Source organism: Chaetodon trifascialis, chromosome 5 (assembly GCF_039877785.1).
Source record: "Chaetodon trifascialis isolate fChaTrf1 chromosome 5, fChaTrf1.hap1, whole genome shotgun sequence".
NCBI lineage: Eukaryota > Metazoa > Chordata > Actinopteri > Chaetodontiformes > Chaetodontidae > Chaetodon > Chaetodon trifascialis.
The window spans coordinates 15147958-15167574 of NC_092060.1; the positions used below are offsets into that span (position 1 = coordinate 15147958).

At 41.7% G+C, this 19617-nt stretch overlaps 1 protein-coding gene across 1 annotated transcript in view; it reads right to left on the reverse strand.

Moving 5' to 3' along the window:
- Nucleotides 1–281: 281 nt before the first annotated feature.
- Nucleotides 282–19617, reverse strand: part of LOC139330829 (collagen alpha-1(XXIII) chain) — a 117997-nt gene continuing 98661 nt past the window's right edge. Inside the window, exons 8-31 of the mRNA XM_070961940.1 lie at nt 19314–19340; nt 18395–18421; nt 13126–13200; nt 11508–11624; nt 9092–9118; nt 8939–8965; nt 8737–8790; nt 8565–8624; nt 8374–8409; nt 8190–8267; nt 5620–5664; nt 5419–5463; nt 5186–5266; nt 5041–5094; nt 4491–4565; nt 4369–4395; nt 4215–4274; nt 4053–4124; nt 3941–3967; nt 3791–3835; nt 3501–3587; nt 3067–3159; nt 2489–2527; nt 282–1651 (exon numbers count right to left, since the gene is read on the reverse strand). Of these exons, the coding sequence (XP_070818041.1) occupies nt 1601–1651; nt 2489–2527; nt 3067–3159; nt 3501–3587; nt 3791–3835; nt 3941–3967; nt 4053–4124; nt 4215–4274; nt 4369–4395; nt 4491–4565; nt 5041–5094; nt 5186–5266; nt 5419–5463; nt 5620–5664; nt 8190–8267; nt 8374–8409; nt 8565–8624; nt 8737–8790; nt 8939–8965; nt 9092–9118; nt 11508–11624; nt 13126–13200; nt 18395–18421; nt 19314–19340 (1329 nt within the window). The 3' untranslated portion in view covers nt 282–1600. The remainder of the gene's footprint in view (nt 1652–2488; nt 2528–3066; nt 3160–3500; nt 3588–3790; nt 3836–3940; nt 3968–4052; nt 4125–4214; nt 4275–4368; nt 4396–4490; nt 4566–5040; nt 5095–5185; nt 5267–5418; nt 5464–5619; nt 5665–8189; nt 8268–8373; nt 8410–8564; nt 8625–8736; nt 8791–8938; nt 8966–9091; nt 9119–11507; nt 11625–13125; nt 13201–18394; nt 18422–19313; nt 19341–19617) is intronic.

The following is a 19617-nucleotide window of genomic DNA, read 5'->3' on the forward strand; positions in this document are numbered from 1 at the left end:
GGTGAAAGAAGACAATCAACCAATAAAACATGCTGCTTGATCATATTCAAACTAACAATGAAAATGTTGTAAATGATTGTTAGTCAGTTGTATCGAGCAATTAATCTGAATATGTATGCCTTAAAAAAAGATAATTGATGAATATTATTCATATTGTATGAAAAAGTGCAACTAATACCAATGTAGAATAAACAGAAGTCCATTAAGAAACTTATATACCATTTTCCATTCATGTGTGTGTAACACTGAACCAAACCAAATAATGATTCCACGTAATCTCTGTCCTGTATACATGTAACGAAATATTTTAAAATAACACAGTTTCTTTTTTTCCTCTGTTCAACATTAAACAATAAGGCACATGTATCTGTGGACATGTGTGTGCTTTTGCATATGAATATGCAGAGTAGAGCTTTAAACAGGTATATAAAAGTGTTTAAGCACCAAGAAATGTTTCCATCTGAGAAAAATGTATTACAAAGACTAAAACACACCAACAAAAGTAATCTGATAGCGAAGACTAAAACTTCCTGTGATTATTGAAAGAAAACACACGCACAAAATGTGAAATAACTGAGTTATAAACCATTGCGCGAAGGTGTATTGCTGAATAAAAATGAATTATTTCCCAAAAAAGAATGGTTGTGTATGCACAAATTTCAATCTTCATCTGTTAGTCCTTCAGTCCATTTGACTAATATTGATTCAAAAAATAACAACAAACAACACATATTTAAGTCAGCAGCAAGAACTTACACTGTTGTCCAGAGAAACTGGCAACATTAATCAAACATGTCTTCATCAGTGATTAAAGGATAATTATCAGACAAAAAGCATCAGTTACACTGACAATTATTAAGGAAATCATTTGACTGGCAATCATCTGTGAAGGCAACTGAAACACTAATTTGTCATGATAAATGGTTCCTTCAGATCTGGCCTTGAAATTTTACTATCTATATTCCATCTAACCATGGCAATGCACAGGAATGCGAAATGTAACTGGACACAGATTGGTAAAAACATTACCAAAAAAACACACAAAATAACACACAAGTCACCACTGCCACAAGTGTAAGCCATAAAAAGACAGGCTCACCGACTTTTCTGAGTGGCTTGTTCAAATGGAAAGACTATTAAAAACTGCTGATTGCAAATGAAAATGAATCTACTGTCATTTGAGGTTTCAATGAGGGACCACAAGTCAGACAAGCTGTCATTATGCTCAACAACACTGTGCCTTGTTATGATCATGCATTTATTTGGTGAAAACCTTTTACAAAAGAGCCATACAAGAGATCGTCACCACAGGTTCAATGTGTCTGTGCAGTAAATCCTTCCGTATGTGCCAGTGACGTCAGTGACTCCCAAAGAACTGTGACTGGTTATCAAGAATTTGCCGCAGGTGTGTCTCTTCTTCTCAGGTGAATGTGGAGATGCAGTGTTCTCTGTCGTTCCCTCCTAGAGAGTTTCCATAATGGAGCATCTGAGTGTTCAGAGTGAGGCGTTACGTGGCTCGCTCTGCTTCATCAAGGCCAGTCTGCCCCCTTGTGATCTCCGCCTGTCTACGTGTCCTTTCTCCACCAGGCCTTGCACCCCTTCAGGGCTGAGAGAGACGCTTGCGTTTGAGCTTCTGTCTCGCCATATCCTCCTTTTGGACAACAAAGAGAGGAGAAGAGAGTACTGACCCATATTCCTCCATCTGCCACAGCCAGGAGATCTGTCCATCCATTCATCCATTGGGTGAGTGCATACACTGTCATATCCACACAGCTTTCAGCACAATCAGGCAGCAAGGCAAACTTTGTTAGTAAGACAGCTAGACCGTCAAGGCACTCCAACACTGTCATCTGGACTGTCCTTCAACGTATGAGTCCCGCTGCCAGTTCCTGTCTTCAAAACCACAGCTGCATTCTTAACACTGACTCTCTGGAGTTTCAAAAAAAGTTTTCATAATACTGTAGATTCAAAAATGTCCTTGTTAAAAAAAAAAATCTCAATATATTATATAAAATGTTTTATTAAAAAAAAAAAGGGATAAAAAAAGGGAGAGGGTTGTTGGTGTAGTATTCATTTCCAATATATACCATATCAATATGTACAGAGTCCATGCTGCTGGTTAGTCATCACTGCAAAAGAAAAATAGCAGGGAGTCATTATTAGTAGCATACAAAATTAGAATCCAAACACAAGACCTTCAAATGATCAAATAAGTACTGAGCTCAAATATTCATGCTTTACAATTACAAACTCACACACTGTAATATACTTACAAAATGCCCCTGTATCAAACAAGCAAGCAATGAATTTAATTCTGACAATCCATGAGGAAAAATGTCAGTGTATACTTTGATTACAGAAAGTGTTAATGTTTAACTATTCCCTGACTGTGCCAGAGTCTGTATTAAATGTGTGTCTTCTGCTGCTAATCATTTAATTAGTTAACAATATGTGTTTAAAAAGATATGTTAGACCTCATGGCACTCACCTTGTGCCAGCAGCCTGGTATGGGCAGCCCATCCTGTCCCTGCAGAGAGAGACAACAGCAGTGGAAAGTTGTGATGCATCCTTAAACATGTCTTACAGTTCTACTATTCAAATACCATGCAATAATGTCTAAGGTGTGCATTCTGTATCAATAAAAATGATGTTAAAAAACAAGCAAAGGTGGAGGCTGTGGTGGATGCTAAGCTATGAAAAATTCATATTCAAGCAGATGACAATAGTGAAAAAGATCAAAAGTGCTCATATTTGCTTTCTGGTAGAGATTTACATGAGAAGATTGATGCAAACACAATACAACGTGGCACCCTCCGCCTTCTGTTTATTTCACAAATTCAAAGCAAGATTTTGTATTTGTTTATTATCTGTATATGTCTCTCTTTACAGTGACCAGTGACCCACAAAAGACCTGCATAAAGTATGGGTTGGTGACAAAAAGCACCTACATAACAGAGTTTGAGAGATGAAAAGGAAGGGGAAACAAGATGTTTGAAAAGAAAATAGCAACGGTAGGCACATGAATAGTGATGCAAGAGGAGGAGGAAGAAGGCAGAGATACTGTACCACAGGACAGGGGGCCTCAGGGCCGGAAGGAGGAAGAGGTGGAGGGGAAGAAAGCCCTGCCTCCTCAGACAGACCTTTAGTCTCATCGCAACCCTGTCAGCAAGAGTGCGTTACACATTCACAGCATTGAGGAAGAAAAACATAGAAAATGACAGAGACAGTGCTGAGAGAAGAAACCAGAGAAATCCAAGTCCCCATAATGAAAATCAGGTATAGGGTGAAGACTTGAGTTAAGGTTAGGTCTAGGTTAAAGTCAGTGTAAGGTTTAGGGTTAGGCATGTATCGTTTGTGGTTATGGTTAAAGTACGTCTCCAAGAAATGAATTTAAGTTGATATAATGCCCCAAAAAAGATGGAAGCACGACTGTGTGTGTGTGTGTGTGTGTGTGTGTGTGTGTGTGTGTGTGTGTGTGTGTGTGTGTGTCAGTGACGTACCACAGGACACGGCTGGTCCAGGCCTGGAGGACCCTGCTCTCCCTTCTGGCCCTTTAGACCCCTCTTTCCCACTGCTCCCCTGTCCCCCTGGACATGAGAAGGACAGCAGACACAGACACACACTGTTAAACATTTCATGCAACGTTAACCATTTGTGTCATTAAGAATCACTGCATGTCTGTAAAGGTCACACATAAACCTGAAATGTTGAACAAGATGCAATAATGTTGAGAAAAAAATATTTAATTTGTTGTATTTTGATGGGGATAATGAAATATTTCTGTGCCAACCTTCTCTCCTCTTTCTCCTCGGTCACCTTTCTCTCCTGGGTAACCCTGCACAAAGAAGCACAGACAGGTCAGGAAGCAGCTAATCACTGAAAGTTCAATTAAATTGAAAATCATCTTAATGAAAATGTCCGGATCTAAGTTCTCACTCACATCTAGTCCAGGCTCCCCTGGTCTGCCCTGCAAACACACATTCACACATTTACACATTCATCATTTTACCCACACAATCAAAACACATTTATGGAGGTGATTGGATGCTTACTTTTTCTCCCTTTGCACCGGGAAGGCCCACTAACCCTGCAGATCCCGGTGAGCCATGGGGGCCCTCAAATCCCTGCAAATAAAGTACATTATCCTCACTGTATCATGTCCAGGTAGCCTACATCATGTTTTACTATGATGATAATGTGTCCATGCCACTTACTCTTGGTCCAGGAGCACCAGCGTCCCCTTTCTCTCCCTTCATCCCGAAACCAGGCTCACCCTGCATTAGAACACGGGAACACTGAGTACCAAGCATGTACAACTACATGCCATAGCCTCCACCACATACTACATACATGGTCTTGCAGACTTACCTTCGGACCCGGCATTCCGTGCAGACCCTGAAAAACATAGTGTACTGTCAGTGTTCAAGCTACAGGTGCAAACAACAAACGTGAGTTTCTACCTTGAATTGCATTGCAATGTAAGTACTCACCATGGATCCAGGAGACCCGGGAACCCCTGGTGGACCAGGTGGGCCAGGTGGGCCTGGCTGGGAAATCATCTGAACCTGATCACCGTGAAATGACATGAGTCAAGCTCTTTGTCGATAAGTTTAGCTCATGTCATACCAACAGATTATGGACTGATTAAAGGACACTTTGGCTCCTAAAATCCTTAAGTCATATATATTTTATCACTGCTGACCATTTCCCAAAGCATGTTGAAGAGTTTTGGATTTTTCAACTTATTCTTCCCACCAGCCATAAACATTTTTCAAAGTTGCATAATCATTGCATAATGCAGACTGACTTCAAATATCCTCACAACAATTACCAAACTATGATATATCTAGCCCTGATGTTTATTGTGATGGATCATCAAGCAAGTCTGCAAATAGACATTTACACCATATAGAAATCAATGGCAACCTACGGCTGCCTGAAGGGTCAGAAAGGCTACAAGACGCACAGTTACTGGTAGGGTCCTTTAAGTTGTTGACCCTTATGTGTGCCTGTGATGAACTGCGTGTGTGTTACACTCACCAGGTTGTCATCCATTCTGCAGTCGCCTTTCTCTCCTTTCTGTCCATCCATACCCTGGCCCACAAAGAACAAGATGAACTTCCAGCTGCTTATGCACTTTTCACTGTTTGTATATCAGAGAAGCATGTTTACTGTCACTACTTACAGCAGGTCCAGAGAGCCCCATCTCTCCCTTCTCGCCTCTCTCACCGGGTGGTCCTGTCTCACCCATATCACCTTTAGGTCCCTGGAGGCAAAAAATCAAGATGTCACGTTCAGCAAAGAAAGGGTGGGAAAAGCTAAGCTCTCAAAGCACCATGTATCTCATAAGAAGGCGCAAACAGTGTTATAAAACACTTAATCAGCTTGTGGGTAATTTCCGCAACTTTACAAACGTACCCTCTGCCCATCGACTCCTGCTGGTCCAGGTAGACCAAGCTCACCCTGGAAGAGGACAAAGAGAGGAAAGAGTCATCTGATGAATATGACTGGTTTTAACGCTGCACAAACTCGAGTTTTAAAACAAAATCTACTTAAATTTTCATTAAACCCCATGAATAGCTTATGGCAGCACATTGGTAGGACTACAGAGCCCCTTACCTTTTCTCCTGGATAGCCTGGGGGTCCAGGTGGTCCAGGTGGACCCTGGAGAAAGACAGACAGACATACAGAATTTGAGTGAGTGATAGATGTGCCACTATTACGCTAAATTACAATTTATCCATCTAGCACCTGCAGTAACTGATCTCAGCCACTAGGAGGCAGTAGAAACAAGCTAGAAACACAAGACTGGCACATTGCACCTTTTAACTTGATATGGCGAACCTGTCAGCAAATAGAGCCTAATTTGTACATCCAACAAATGTTAGCATTCAGTTTGAGACACGTTTGCGTCCATCTGATAAATGAGTGTCCAATGTTTCCTCTCGTTTTCGTTATATTTCAACTCTCTACCAACTCCTAAGGGAAATATCTGACTCTTTAGCAGCTAAATGCTCCACTGTGTTCACCAGCTAGTTGCTTACTTTTCCTGATTGGTGGTGGTGGTGTTGCTGAGCAGGTAAGATTGGGTGAAAATGTAAAGCTGCAGTTTGGAAAGCAAAAACAAAGACTTGAAATTTGCTACAATGCTACACAGAGCTGAGAGGAACTGCAGAGATAATTCTCATCAGATACGTGATTCATTGTTAATATAAAAATATTGATTATAGCCTCTTAAATTACATCTCAGACAGTTGCATAAACATAGTTGTATATATCACTGTTTATTCTGTTTATCACAGCGGTGGAAAAACTGGGAAGTCACAGAATTCCACCATGAGACTTGAACACGGGCCAGCACAAAACAATACAACAAGGCTGATGGATTTCTCAATGCAAGCCTGGCAGTAAACAAAGCTGGTGATTTCTTTCATTCACGCTGGTCGCTGATCAAAACCAAGCTGAAGCAATTTTATCTGACAAAGATTGTAAAACAGTGCTGAATGTGGTTTGCGCTACACAATGGCCTGGCATCGTTTTCCCTACTGTTGATTGTTCTGATGCAGGATGAGACTGTTGCACAAAAAGAGGAGAAACAAAACATTCATGTGACTTTATGTAACACTGACACTGGATGAAGAATAGCATACCATATCCATCCCATGCTGCCTTCCAGTGCTCGCAGATGATTCGAAAGCCTCTTAAATCTTGTTCTGTAATCTACATCCTGAATGTTACACTTGTTACCTCTCCTTCTCAGCCATCTTGAAGTCATAAAAAAGGAACTTGTGTTGCCTCCCAGAGGTGCACATGTTGATTCCTTCTCTTTTTCCAATTTCTAACTTTTCTAGGCTCCCATGTAAGCCATGGAAACCAGCAGATGTTTACAAACATCGATCTGATCTGAGATATTCCATCATTGGGAAGTGAAGGTTCCTCATGCAAGTAATTACACAAAAAGCCATGAAGTGAATGATAGTAACAAACAACAACAAACGGAATAAATTTCAGCATCGTTTTAAACCAAATTCATCATTAACTAAACTTTCATCACAAATAAAACCACTGCAGCCTTTCACACAAACAAGTGAATGGATCATAACACAAGCTGGGTGGCCACTGAGCGCTCCAGCTGAGAGCTTGCGTGTGATTTGGTACCAACTGATCCACGTTGGCAAGAGGCTTCTGATAAGATCTCTGCTTCATGTTTTCACCGTCTCCTTTGTAACTATCTCACACTGCTGTCTACAGGGTTGCATGCAGGAGCCCATTTCAGATCATTTCCAAGGGGACCTGGTGCATAGTGGTTTTTAATCAAATACACACTCCACTGCCGAGATAGCCATCTGTTATTAGCATGTAGCGCGGTAGAATCAAAGGGTCTTGTGTATGAAGAGAAGGATGTGAAACTGAGACTGTGGCGACTGAGGGCTTCCCATCCCTTTCAATGCATTCCCCTTGTGCACTCACTCAGTTATGTGGAACAACACAGATGCAGAGACAAAAACGCCATGCTGCACTACAGCAAGTTACAGCCACGTATCTTTGGAGGCATATTGGATTCATAGCACGAAAACACACTTGGAACAATGTAACAGAGACTGTTGATTTTTCTGCATGATTAAGCATGCTTCTTTAGGCGACATGTTATCTGATAGAACAGCACAGCTGGACTATATTTGCTGGGGCTGCACGTTTTAGCCTAAATGAATATACAAGAGAGCCTGGTAGACTAGTAAACCAGGGACACTCTTTAGATGTGGCCTCTAGAGCGACATCCAATACATCTGAAGTATGTCGTTGAGGGTTGAGGGCAACTACAAACATACACAGGTGTGATGAGGTGTGGATGCATACAGAGTGTGTGCTTATGCAAGTATGCGTGTCTATACATTATCACAGGTGTTAGTTGATCACTCCACCAAAACCATGCGGAAACAACATCAAATTACCGAAACACTGATGGTGTTGATGGCCTGTCAAGAAGAAATGGTGACATGTTCAGGTTTGCGGTTTTTGAAAAGAAAATTCACATGTGAACTCACATGTGTTTCTTACCACATTATCCTTCCTGGGTATGTTTAAGTCGTGTCTGATGCTTAAGTGGTATTCAGTAATGAAATACCATGATAGAACACACGATGCAACCATAAATCTGGCTGCATTGTCACGTTAATGTCATCACTCACCTGGAAAGCGTCTAGAAGCTTCCCGTTGAAGTCAATGATGTCTGAGGAGCCTGTGGCACCTTTTTCACCAGGATAACCCTGAGTCAGAAGTGGAACGAAAGGAATGAGAGACACACAAGTCACTGAAGTGTTTCATACTAGCACAGAATGATTTTAAAGGGTTAACACTTTGGGTAGCACATACCATGGGGCCTTGTGGTCCTTGCTCTCCGATTTCTCCCTGTGTGATTGACAGTATGCACATTATGGCAAGACCCTCCCAGACAATAGATATTTAACATTTGTCATATAGATTAGAAATGATGCTATTACAATAAAAACACTAATTATTGGTATGTGTATTGTTTAAGTGCTGTTTCAAAATTGGTCTTCTACCTTAATGCCTGGGAATCCATCCAAGCCTCTCTCTCCTTTCTCTCCCATACCTGGCTCGCCCTGTTTCAATGCACAATAAACATTCAGTGCCAACGCATGAAAAGACATATTCATTAAAATAATCAGCACTGTCAGCAACATATGACAATTGATAAGGAAAGCTTATGTGTACCTTTGCTCCTGGAGGACCCTGTGGTCCTGGATAGCCAGGCTCACCATCTTCCCCCTATCAGTTCATGACAGCCAATAAAAGATCAAAAGTACAAATGCTTGGTCACATCTTCCCTCTGTAGCAGGTAGAAGAATCTGACAAAACTGTTGTCAGGAAAACAAGAAGCAAGACAGAAAGGTCAGGAATCTAGTGATGATCTTACCGGCTTCCCAGGTAATCCATGTGGCCCCTGAGGCAGAAACACATTTGGTTATGGTGATTATCCAGGCGAAGACAAATCATCACCACAGACTTATAACAGCTAGAATGAACAACAATCACATTGAGGTGTTAACTGGTTTTAAACAACACTCACATCAATGCCATCTCGACCTGGAAAACCCTGAGGAGGACAGAGGAGAAAGGAATCGTCTCAGCTTCAGGTAACTGTGCATTAAACAGCTGAACCACTTTGGCCACTAGATGTCAGTGTTTAACAAGGCATGAGCAGTCCCTGGACCTTATCATATGCACTTATAAAGCACTCATTCAGAGACTGGCGACAATGAAAAAAACAGATGCAGATACAGATGCTTTTGCAGGGCATGAGGGCTCACTGAATGCTTTCATGTGTGTGAACATGATGTCAATCACATGTTATGGCCTTTCTGATCACCAGATCTTAATCCAACTGAACACCTGTGGGAGATTTTGGCCAGAATTCTCCACCACCGTCATCAAAACACCATATGAGAACATAAAAACAGCAATTATTAGCAAGACACATTTGGTTGCTTTCTGCTTTAATTTGTCACCGGTCTGTATTCAAAAAGCCTTTTTGGTCTTTGCAGTTGGCAGGAGAAGACGACGGAGCGCTGACCAGGACTTGGTTGCATCCATTGCTTTCTGGCATCTGTCCATTAGTGATTGGCTTATTTAGGTGAGCAGACCTAACGTGGCTGTTTGTGAGGGCCAGGTGGACGTGCGCTTGGAGCAGCTAAACATCTGTTATGAAGTCATCCATGGCAGAGGGAGCTTACTGGGATCTTGTGCAAGAGCCCTCCAACTCTCTCTCTCTCTCTCTCTCTCTCTCTCTCTCTCCCTCTCACACACAACACACACAATGCTATCAAGTAGTTGTGTTTACTTGCTCACTCAGTGCACTGTAATAAATGCATAATATAAATTGGAGGTTATTAGCTTTTCACTCTGTCCTCATATTTTACAATAAAGTGCAGAAGATGTTTCCCAGCTGGTTTCCTTCCTCTTGCTCTCTTCCAGCACATACAAACTGTCACCACAATCTCCTCTACAGCTATGTGGTCCTCTTTTATTTCCATCCTCAGTTGCTGCAACAGCCGTTTAACCTCTTTTCTCACCCCTCTTACCTCCTCCTCATGCTTTGATCCTTCTTCCACAGCAGCGGGAAACAAATCACCGTTGCAAATAATTTTTAGCACTTCTTTTATCCTGACTGCAGAAAAGGATGGATGAAGACCAGTCTCTGATGTCAGATGCATTTATAGCTATAAAAGATGCGACTTTAACTTGAAAAAAATTCCTGAACTCAGATCTGTTGAAATAAAGCAAATTTCTAAATATTATTCACGTACATATCCACCACAGGATTTTCTGTACACAAACAACAAGGGACACCCACGCTGGCAGGCTTGCTCACTTTCTCCAGCCTGCTCAGACATCTGCCCACAACATGGAGCGGCTCTTAGTGCCATTCTGGCTTGTTTTGCTCTTTTGGGTTTTGTAACGCCTTTTAATCAACTTGGAGAAATACATTTGAGACTGACTAGGTTACAGGATGGCCCCCTTCTCTTCGGCCTGTCTGTTCTGAGTAGTTTTCTGCGCTGTGCTGGCTTTCTCTTTTGTAGGTTCTGCGTAAACTCTCAACTCACCCACACTAAAACCAACATTTTTCACTTGAATCTCTTTTCTATCCTGTGCCAGTTGAGGGTAACAGAGCATTTATTCCTTTACTTAGATAAACAAAAAATACCTTCATAGCCTCTTTCTCTCTCTTCCAATTATAACCACAGCTTCAAGCAGCCATTGCATACAGTCTGAACTTAACTCTGGGAAGCACAAAGTTAATCCTGAGAAACATAAACTGCCTCAGGCAAAGAGCACAACTATTGTTTGGTGAGGCCGGCAAACTGCCCATGAACTCGCCTCAGTGCCATATCTGTTTCAGGGGTGCACGGCGACACAGTCGTGGTAGGAGGGTGGGAGAATGGGGGCGTACTGTAGAACTTTGTGGCCGCTGTCTTACACAAAACAGATGAGGCCAGGAGTAGAGTTGCTATTCTGGGAGCTTTTAGGTAAGCCACAGCTCACTGGCAATCCCGGAAGAATGAGAATATGGGTTCACTGCAATTTACTGCATAGACCCTTTCCCCCTTAACACATGTGTATAAGTGCACATTCACACACACACACACACACACACACACACACACACACACACACACACACACACACACACACACACACACACACACACACACACACACACACACACACACACACACAATCTGTCACACCCTGCGGTTGAACCCTACCAGGTCACCACATTTGGGGTAACAGTAGCCTCTGATGACTGAGGTGTTTTAAGTGACTGTATTCTTTGTGGTGTCACCCTACATAGAGGGTGAGGAAAAAGGGCAGAATAGTGGAGGAGAGTAGCAGCAGCTAAATGCCGTGTGTGGGTGTGTATGGGTGCATTGCTTTGTGCAGTGGATGAACATTTGCCACTTCGATGCATGATGAGAAGCTCTCACCGGCTCTCCAGTGGGGCCACGTGGCCCGTCCTTTCCTGTGTTCCCAGGGGGACCTCGGGGACCAGGGGGACCTGGAGGACCGGGAGGACCAGCGGGTCCAGCCTGGCCTTGGTCACCCTAATGAAAAAAAACAAAAACAAACAAACAAAAAAACCCATAAGAATGGATTGCCTATAGTCTATGTTTGTCTGTGTTGGTAACAGGTGGGCAAAAATTGAGTTTCTTAAATGAAACAGAATTATCCAGGAAATTTCTATATTTATCACATAATAACATGTGAGAAATTCACTTATGGCAAATATGACTCAAAGCAATTGATTTTTTGGCAACTTGGCAAACAAGCTGTAAGCACAATGCTGAAATATTATTTCAGTCTCTAGATATGAACTTGCAAGAAAGCAGTTGCCTATTTACATGTCCAGTAGATAGGGAGCAGCATTAACATTCAACCGGAGTCATGTTTGCATCCAAAATCCAATATTTATTCTCATAGCTGCTCTTAGCTGATAAATGCTTCATCTGCTAGTTGCTAACTTTGCCTGCCAATCTGCCATTTTTAGTCAGTCAAAACAGTTAAGTTTTCACATGCAACTAGCCATTTGACTCACTGTCTATATAAAAATATTGATTATAGCTGCTTTAAATATCTTTAATACAATCCACAGAATGAACCATGTAGGCTTTTCTGCATAATTCAGAAACCTTGTTAAACTTTTAGTCTCAGCGTGTAGCTCATTAGTTTAATTTGCCAGTTGTCCCTGAGTCCTCATCCAGTGAATCTGACAGATATTTAGTCACAAAGTGAAACACACCCATGCTGACAAATGCACACGCAAGAACTTCAACGTCAATCGAGGACGAGGTATCAACAATGGATGTGGTGTTTCCTTTCTGTTCATGCTTCACAAAACAAAAACAGACCTGTCACCACATGTTGAAGATCCCTTCATCACTGAATTTACATCTAACCGGGAACATGTTTCTTTCTGATGACTTCCACACTCATGCTTAGAACCCATTAATGCCCTAAATGTCTTCCTCACCACTGAAGGGGATTTCGACCCAGTGAGCGCTGTCTCTTCACTCACATGCACACACTTCCTCTGCACCCTCTCATCTCTACAGAAGCGGTGCATTATGGTTTGCTTTATTGGGGCAAACAATGTGGTACGTCAAACCCTTTCATGGAAATGATATTACCAAGACCTCCAAACAGAGGACTAAAACCTTATTTTCTTGCACTGATAATTATTATGTCTCTATTAAGCTCAGGCCTAAACTGTTACCAACAAAGTTCTTCCATTCTCCTTGTAATATGAAGCACACATTTCTTAAGTCTCTCTGAAATGTGTGATTCATTTTGAGAGTTTTTTCCTATTTTTTTTGGATGTGTTAGAATTTTTATACAAACAATTTCACCTAATCAAGTCAATTTAATTGAGCTAAACAAGCCAGCACACACAGGAAATGATGGAAAAATGATCAAACATGACATCAATGCAACATGACCAAGAACGGGGGGAAAGTGAGAAAGAAGGGAGATGCATGGTTAACCAAAACATGAATAAGAAAAATTGGTGAAAGTTAAAAGTGCACACATTCCTTAGTTGCGGTCTACCTTCAGAAAGCGTCTCTGAAAGCTGCTGGACTGCTCTCCAGAGAGAAAGCCATGGTCATATCGGGGGAAGACCATCTGAGATGCAAGAGGTCCAGCAGGGACAAACAGTGGAAAGACAGCAGCAAGGCAGAGTGTAAAGGGAAAAAGAGGAGAGGAAATGGAGCGTGTGGAAGGACAAAAGAGAGGGAGACAAGAAAGAAATAAGAAATCTATTGCTAACTGAGAGTCCAAAGGAGCTGTGGGAACAGCTGTGGGAAAAACAAAGATGAGAGTTCAGCAGCCTCAGAAACTGTAAGCCAGAAGAGAAATCTCAAGAAGAGTGTTTTGCTCCTCTCTAGTGACAGATCAGCAGTCTGACAGAGAGCGGTGGCAGCTGGGAGGACTGAGGACGAGTTTGTTTGGAGGGACAAACCTTGACGGTGAGAATCTGATTACTGTGCAGACCTGCATATGTGCTGTAGTTAGGAGGACCCTGAAGAGAGGAAGTGACAAAGGGAAAGGTGAGCAACTGACTGTAGCATACCAACATGGTTGAAAAGGAAAACATCGTCTGCAAAGAGTGAGGCATACTGTACGTTTCATGAAAACTGAGATACTGCTTCATCAAACAGAACTGCCCTCTTTGGCCTTTCAGAAACTGTATCCTGGATCTGTCACTCAAACATGCATTTAATTGTGTGTGTGTGTGTGTGTGTGTGTGTGTGTGTGTGTGTTCCATCTAATGTCTTCCTGTCCTTCCCTTTGCGACCAAACCAAACAGAGGTAGCTTGGCTCTTTCCAGCCGACAGACAGCAACTGTGATGATTGTCTGTCAAGCTGAAAGGGGCAGAGGTTTGTCTGCCGCCAGAGAGCTTGGAGCACTGTGCCGCTTCTCTGGTTGAGTTCCCTCCAAAAAACACAAAAGAGGGAGGGGAGGATGGAGGGGAGATCTAAGAGAGGAGGGAGGAAGAACAGCAGGGGGATAGTAGGTAGAGAAAGAAGGAGAGATGCTAGCCTGATCATGAGGTTTGCGTTAACAGGCTGCGGTGAGCGCTGGATAGCTGAGGTTTTTCAGACACCGCAGACCCCTCCTCCTCCTCCCGTCTTTGCTTGTACACTCCTCTCTCACCACTGTCACATTCACTCATTCGCACCGTTCCCACCATGGACACCACATACACATATGCTCCTTAAACATCCTATAAGAGAATAGGCTGTTTCACAGTGGGTTTCCCCCTTTACCACGTTCTCATCAGACCTTAGGCTCATACTATGACAAATAGCCATTCAACCTCGGAGCCCGTTTAACCATGGCCCTTTTGTAGCTGCTCCGGGGGAGTCAACAGGAGGTGTTTGGCCGGGGATGAAACTCCCATCATAGCTTGTCTGTCAACATAGTGACAGCTTTGAGGCTGGGAAAAATGGCCACCAGCTTAATGCCTTTCAATAAAAGTTGATTTGGAGAAGATGCAACACTACACATGACCTTTTGTCACATCTTTTTTGGTTCTTCTTTGACAACTGATCGTGTTTTAACACCCCTGTTATCCTGTGTTTGTATTATGTTCAGGGATCAGATTCAGTCTGACAAAGGCGCTGGAACTGATGGATTGACAAGAAGTCATAGGTTGACAGAGATTCATGACCACTTCCTGTTTTCAAATGCGTTCTCTCATCCTCTCATAGAGTTCAGAGGTGAATCAGCGTACAATGTGGAGATCAGGGAGAGGCGGTGACTGAGCTTATGTAGCGTTGATGGACTCTAACTGCACCACCTTTAATCTGCTCAGCCTCAGTTGACATGTGGAGTTTTGATTCATAGCTGTTAAAAAAATCATGTTTTAAAGCTATTACTACATTCAGAGACTGACAGTTGCCTGACACTGGCTAATTTATCTAACTATATCTATTAAAATGCACCCCAGTGCCAAACCTCAGTCACAACTACAGTAGTTTTAGGAGCTGCGTGATTTGTTTTGAACCAAGCCTGTGTCTCTAGGCTATACTCTGAGGTTTTTCAGCTGCAGACTTATCCAAGGACACCAGAAGCCTGGTCCAAATGCAATATTTACCATTTGGAAGAACTGCATGATGCAGAATGCCAAAAAGATTTAATTCTTGCAAAACCATTACCTCAAAATCTTAAGGGACAGGCTGGGAAATCAAATGGCGTATGCCTTGATAGGAATCAGGAATTCCTGTAATGTTTCTGAGCCGCATCATAAATTTTGTTCCGCCTGGCAGCCCTGTCAAATTTACACTCCATTTGTGCTCTGCTATAAAACAATAGCCATTCAGTCTCATTCCAATACTCTTACATGCACTGTTATGCCAATATCGTCTGGCTCCAACTCTTACAGTAGAAGATTTATGACTACACATCTATTTCTAATTATTATTCCAAACCTTTCATTTGTTGGATACTTATGAAAGAATGTTAGTAATAATAAAGACAAGCAGCAAGTGGCTACAAAAGAGCTTTAAGCCTTTCAAGAAGAACAGTATTTTGTGAGTATTTTGAGAGTTTAAGTGGCTCACAGTCAGAGTTATGGTCCCCATAAGACAGGCCTCTACCAATATGGAAATTATAGTTTTTTTGTCCGGTGTAGATGTAGTAGTTATAGTATCATTATGTGTACAAATGTTTGAGGATTGATAAAGACAATTCACTGGTGTTAATGAAGAATTTCTTAGAATTTTGGGCTACATCAATTGAAATATTCATAAGGTCGTACTGGCCATGTGATTTATCTGAATTTGCTCAACGCATCTGAATAATATATCTGGCTTTGTAACGAGGGGGGAAAAAAATGGCGGGAAAAAAAGCAACAGTCAACAGTTATTCAATTAGAACACTAACACTAAGAGAACAACAAAGAAGAAGCTGCAACCAGTAAACCTTTCTCATGTTTGCTTAAAGAATAACAGTTAATCAGAATTGTTGCAGATTAATTTTCTGTTGTCATTTCAGCTCTGTGTGATGTTTCTACAGTTTACCATCTTTGGGGAAATGGAGAAACCTCAGAGACAAAAACATGAGAACAACAGAGGTTTGGATCTGTGGCTTTAAAAGCCCAAAACAATGCATAGATTACCTCAGTAGCTGATCATTTTACATGTGAAGAAGTGTGACCTTGACCTGATAATATATGCTGAACATAATAAAACTATGAAAACATTCAGGATTCCTCGGGTACATGACTTCTTCAAAGAATCCAAGCTGTTTACCATGTAAAGCACAGGGGGGTTATTTTCAAACCACAGTGAATAAAACAGGAGATAATTATATAGATCCCATGGTGGGTGGAATGATATCACATGAAAAGACAACACTTACAACATGGACTAGATGCAGAGCGAGGTTTCTGCGCAATATTAAAAAAACACCATTTGGTTGAGACTAGATGGCAGCCTTGGCGTACTGTCCTGACCATGGGGTTTTGATGGTAAGGTTTAAGTATTTCCATCGTTCTTTAATATCATCATGTTTCATCCCTGGCTTTGGAGATGTGGGCAACTCAAACCTCATCATAGGAGCCGGACTGTGTTGTTGGTGCAGTTGCTGTGGAAGCCGCGCAGGGTAAACACACTTTTCTTTGAATTATTAAACGACTTGCCTCGAGTGTTGAAAGTTATGTGGACAGACCAAAACTTGTGGTCAGAAGTGTTTTCACATTTGTTTGCACATGCACACTGCTCCCCCAGCATGATAACAAGGAAATGATGAGTAGTTTTTCAGATGTTAGAAAAAGAAAAAGACGATTCCTCTCTTCCTGGACTTTGATTTCCAATTTGTGATGGTCTGTCTGAGTTTGAAGCTCAGCTGCATATGTTCCCTGTGTTGGTGGAGGTTTCCTCCTCCAGTCATGACACTTCAATTTAGATGCACTAATATGTCAGCTGTACACAGATGGGACATAGAAGCATCATTTTATTTGTGGGCGTACAGGTGCAGATTTTGTTAGCTTTGTAATGAACTGAACTGTGGGCCATAGCCTCACCATTTACTGGACACACATTTGAATAGTATTCATCTTCTCATCTAAATCTCTGCAAAGGTGCGTGTTATGTAAATGTTCATTACAGCCAGTGGTGGAGGAAGTCTTCAGATCCTGTACTTAAGTAAAAGTACTAATACCACACTATAAAAATACTCTGTTACAAGTAAAAATCCTGTGATGAAAATATTACTTCAGTAAGTATAATCAGGAAAATGTATTTAAATTATCAAAACTAAAAGCACTCCATGCAGAAAAAGCCCCTGTGACTTTTATACTATTAAAGATTCATATCATTAGATCATTATTAGTTAGGCATTCATGTAATAGCAGGATTTTATTGTTGTAGGTGGTTGAGCTGAAGTTCATTTTGAACTGTGTTGTGAAGGACTGAAAATATTGATTATTTTCATTATGGATTCATCTGCTGATTATCGTCTTGATTAATCAATTGATATTTGGCTCTCAGAAAATAGCGAGAAATGTGATACTTCCATGATGCTCATTTGTCCAACCAACAGTCAAAACCTCAAAATTAGTACAAATAAATTCAGAATTGGAAACGTGAAATGCTGCCAATTAACTTTCTGCCAATCGAAAAATTGATTGATCATTTTAGCTGAACTTGCATAAACTGTTGGGTGGATTAATTTCTAACAAAACATTAGATTTTATAAGCACTTTGTATGTTTAAAATACTAAATTGTTAAGTAAGTAGTGTCTAAAGCTGTCAGATAAATGTTGTGGAGAATGGTGTGAAAAGAAATGAATCAAGTAAAGTGCAAGTACCTTAAATTTGTACTAAAGTGCAGTAATTGTACTTCATTACATTCCAACTCTGGTTTCAGCTCTAATGAGATATGACAGAAGCTTTTGGATGTCCTGTTGTTTAACTTTCTGTTCCATCATTATACATTTAAAGGGGAACTGCAAACACATATTTTTCTCAAGTGATGCTCTCCCTCTTTTTTTCAGATTTCAGAGAAAGTTCACTCCTTAAAATGACTGGATGGAAAGCACAGTGCCTCTTGACCTTAAAGGAAAGTGAAATTTAAAATTGGCAGAGACAGAAAAAGACAAACAAAGAGAAAGAGGACAAAAACTGGAAGGAAGGATTTCAATGGAAGCTCATATTTAAACTGCAGAGGTCTGCCGAGGAAGAAAACACAATTAAAGGAAAGGTCTTTCCAGCCAGGTCAGCTATGATGAAAAAGTAGCTTCTGAAATGTACACACAACATTCAAAAACATCTTGTCTCACCGTCTCAGGCAAAGACAGAAAGCACAACTTACCCTTGGCCCAATGTCTCCTTGGTCACCCTGAGAGAAAAACAGGAAAATAACAATTGTCAGCAGTTATTACCACTGTATATGCTCACAGGACAAGGCATGCAATTTGAACACCACTACTGCAGAGCAGCTGTGACGGACAGGCTTACAAACTAATGCTTGTGTATGTGAAGGAAGCAAATCAAAGGTCATCTGTCCCCGAACCAGCTCAGGATGTCATTATTTACTGTATAAACCATTTACTGGAATCCTCAGATGGGGCGTTATGGGCTGAGTGAAAATGGGAGCGACCGATGAGGATTCAGAGCACACGGTCTCAGCACAGCGCTACTAGCATGATTATATGACAGGAGCCAATTTTCCAAACCTCAGCATCATCCGTCATTTGCAATCCCGGCTCATCAGACTGCTCTGACAGATGCTGTTTCCTGCACTCGTGCTGTTCTTGTGGTTGTGCTTATCTGGACGATATTTGCTTGAGCGCAAAAACACACACACACACAAAGTCATCCATTGGTGCACACACAACGACCACATGCACGAGCCCCCTCTGGCAGCGCTTACAGTACGGTTGCTAACATCTCAGGCTGGGCAGAGGTTCACAGAGCGGGAAAACATCTGGCTATCATCGAGCCCTGCGGAAGGCCTGTAAACCTGTTTAGTGCCTTGACGTGAGAATGTGCGGAGACATATGAGCTCCTACATAACTACATGTAATCTATGGCTCGTTTGATGGGCGCGCAAAGAAAAGGTGAACGTGGGAGGGCGATGGAGGGAACACCTGTGAAGTTGTGTGCAAGTGTGTGCATGCTGGCATTTGTGTCTATCTGAAGACGCCTGTCTGTAAATTTATGTGAGAAACACATCCACACAGTGCATTGACTTGTCTAGCAGGGTTTTTGAAATCCATGCTGAAGCATACCTTTTCTCCCTTGGGTCCGGCTGGTCCCTGCAGGAGGGAGGAGATAATCAGAGACAGTTGGTCAAGCTAAATCTGTTACCGTGTGAGTAATACACATCACAGAACAATATATCTTCAGTTGCCCTCTTGCAGAGAGCTTTCACTCAAACGGTAAGCCGAAGCATTAGTACCGCTTAATGCAGCCGTGCCACTGAGACCGCTCAATCACATGCCTCTTCTGTCTGAGCATATTTCACAATAAGAGCACCACGTGACATTCAGGGAGAATCCCTTTAAGATTTCTCTTTGGGAGGTGTTTTGCTGG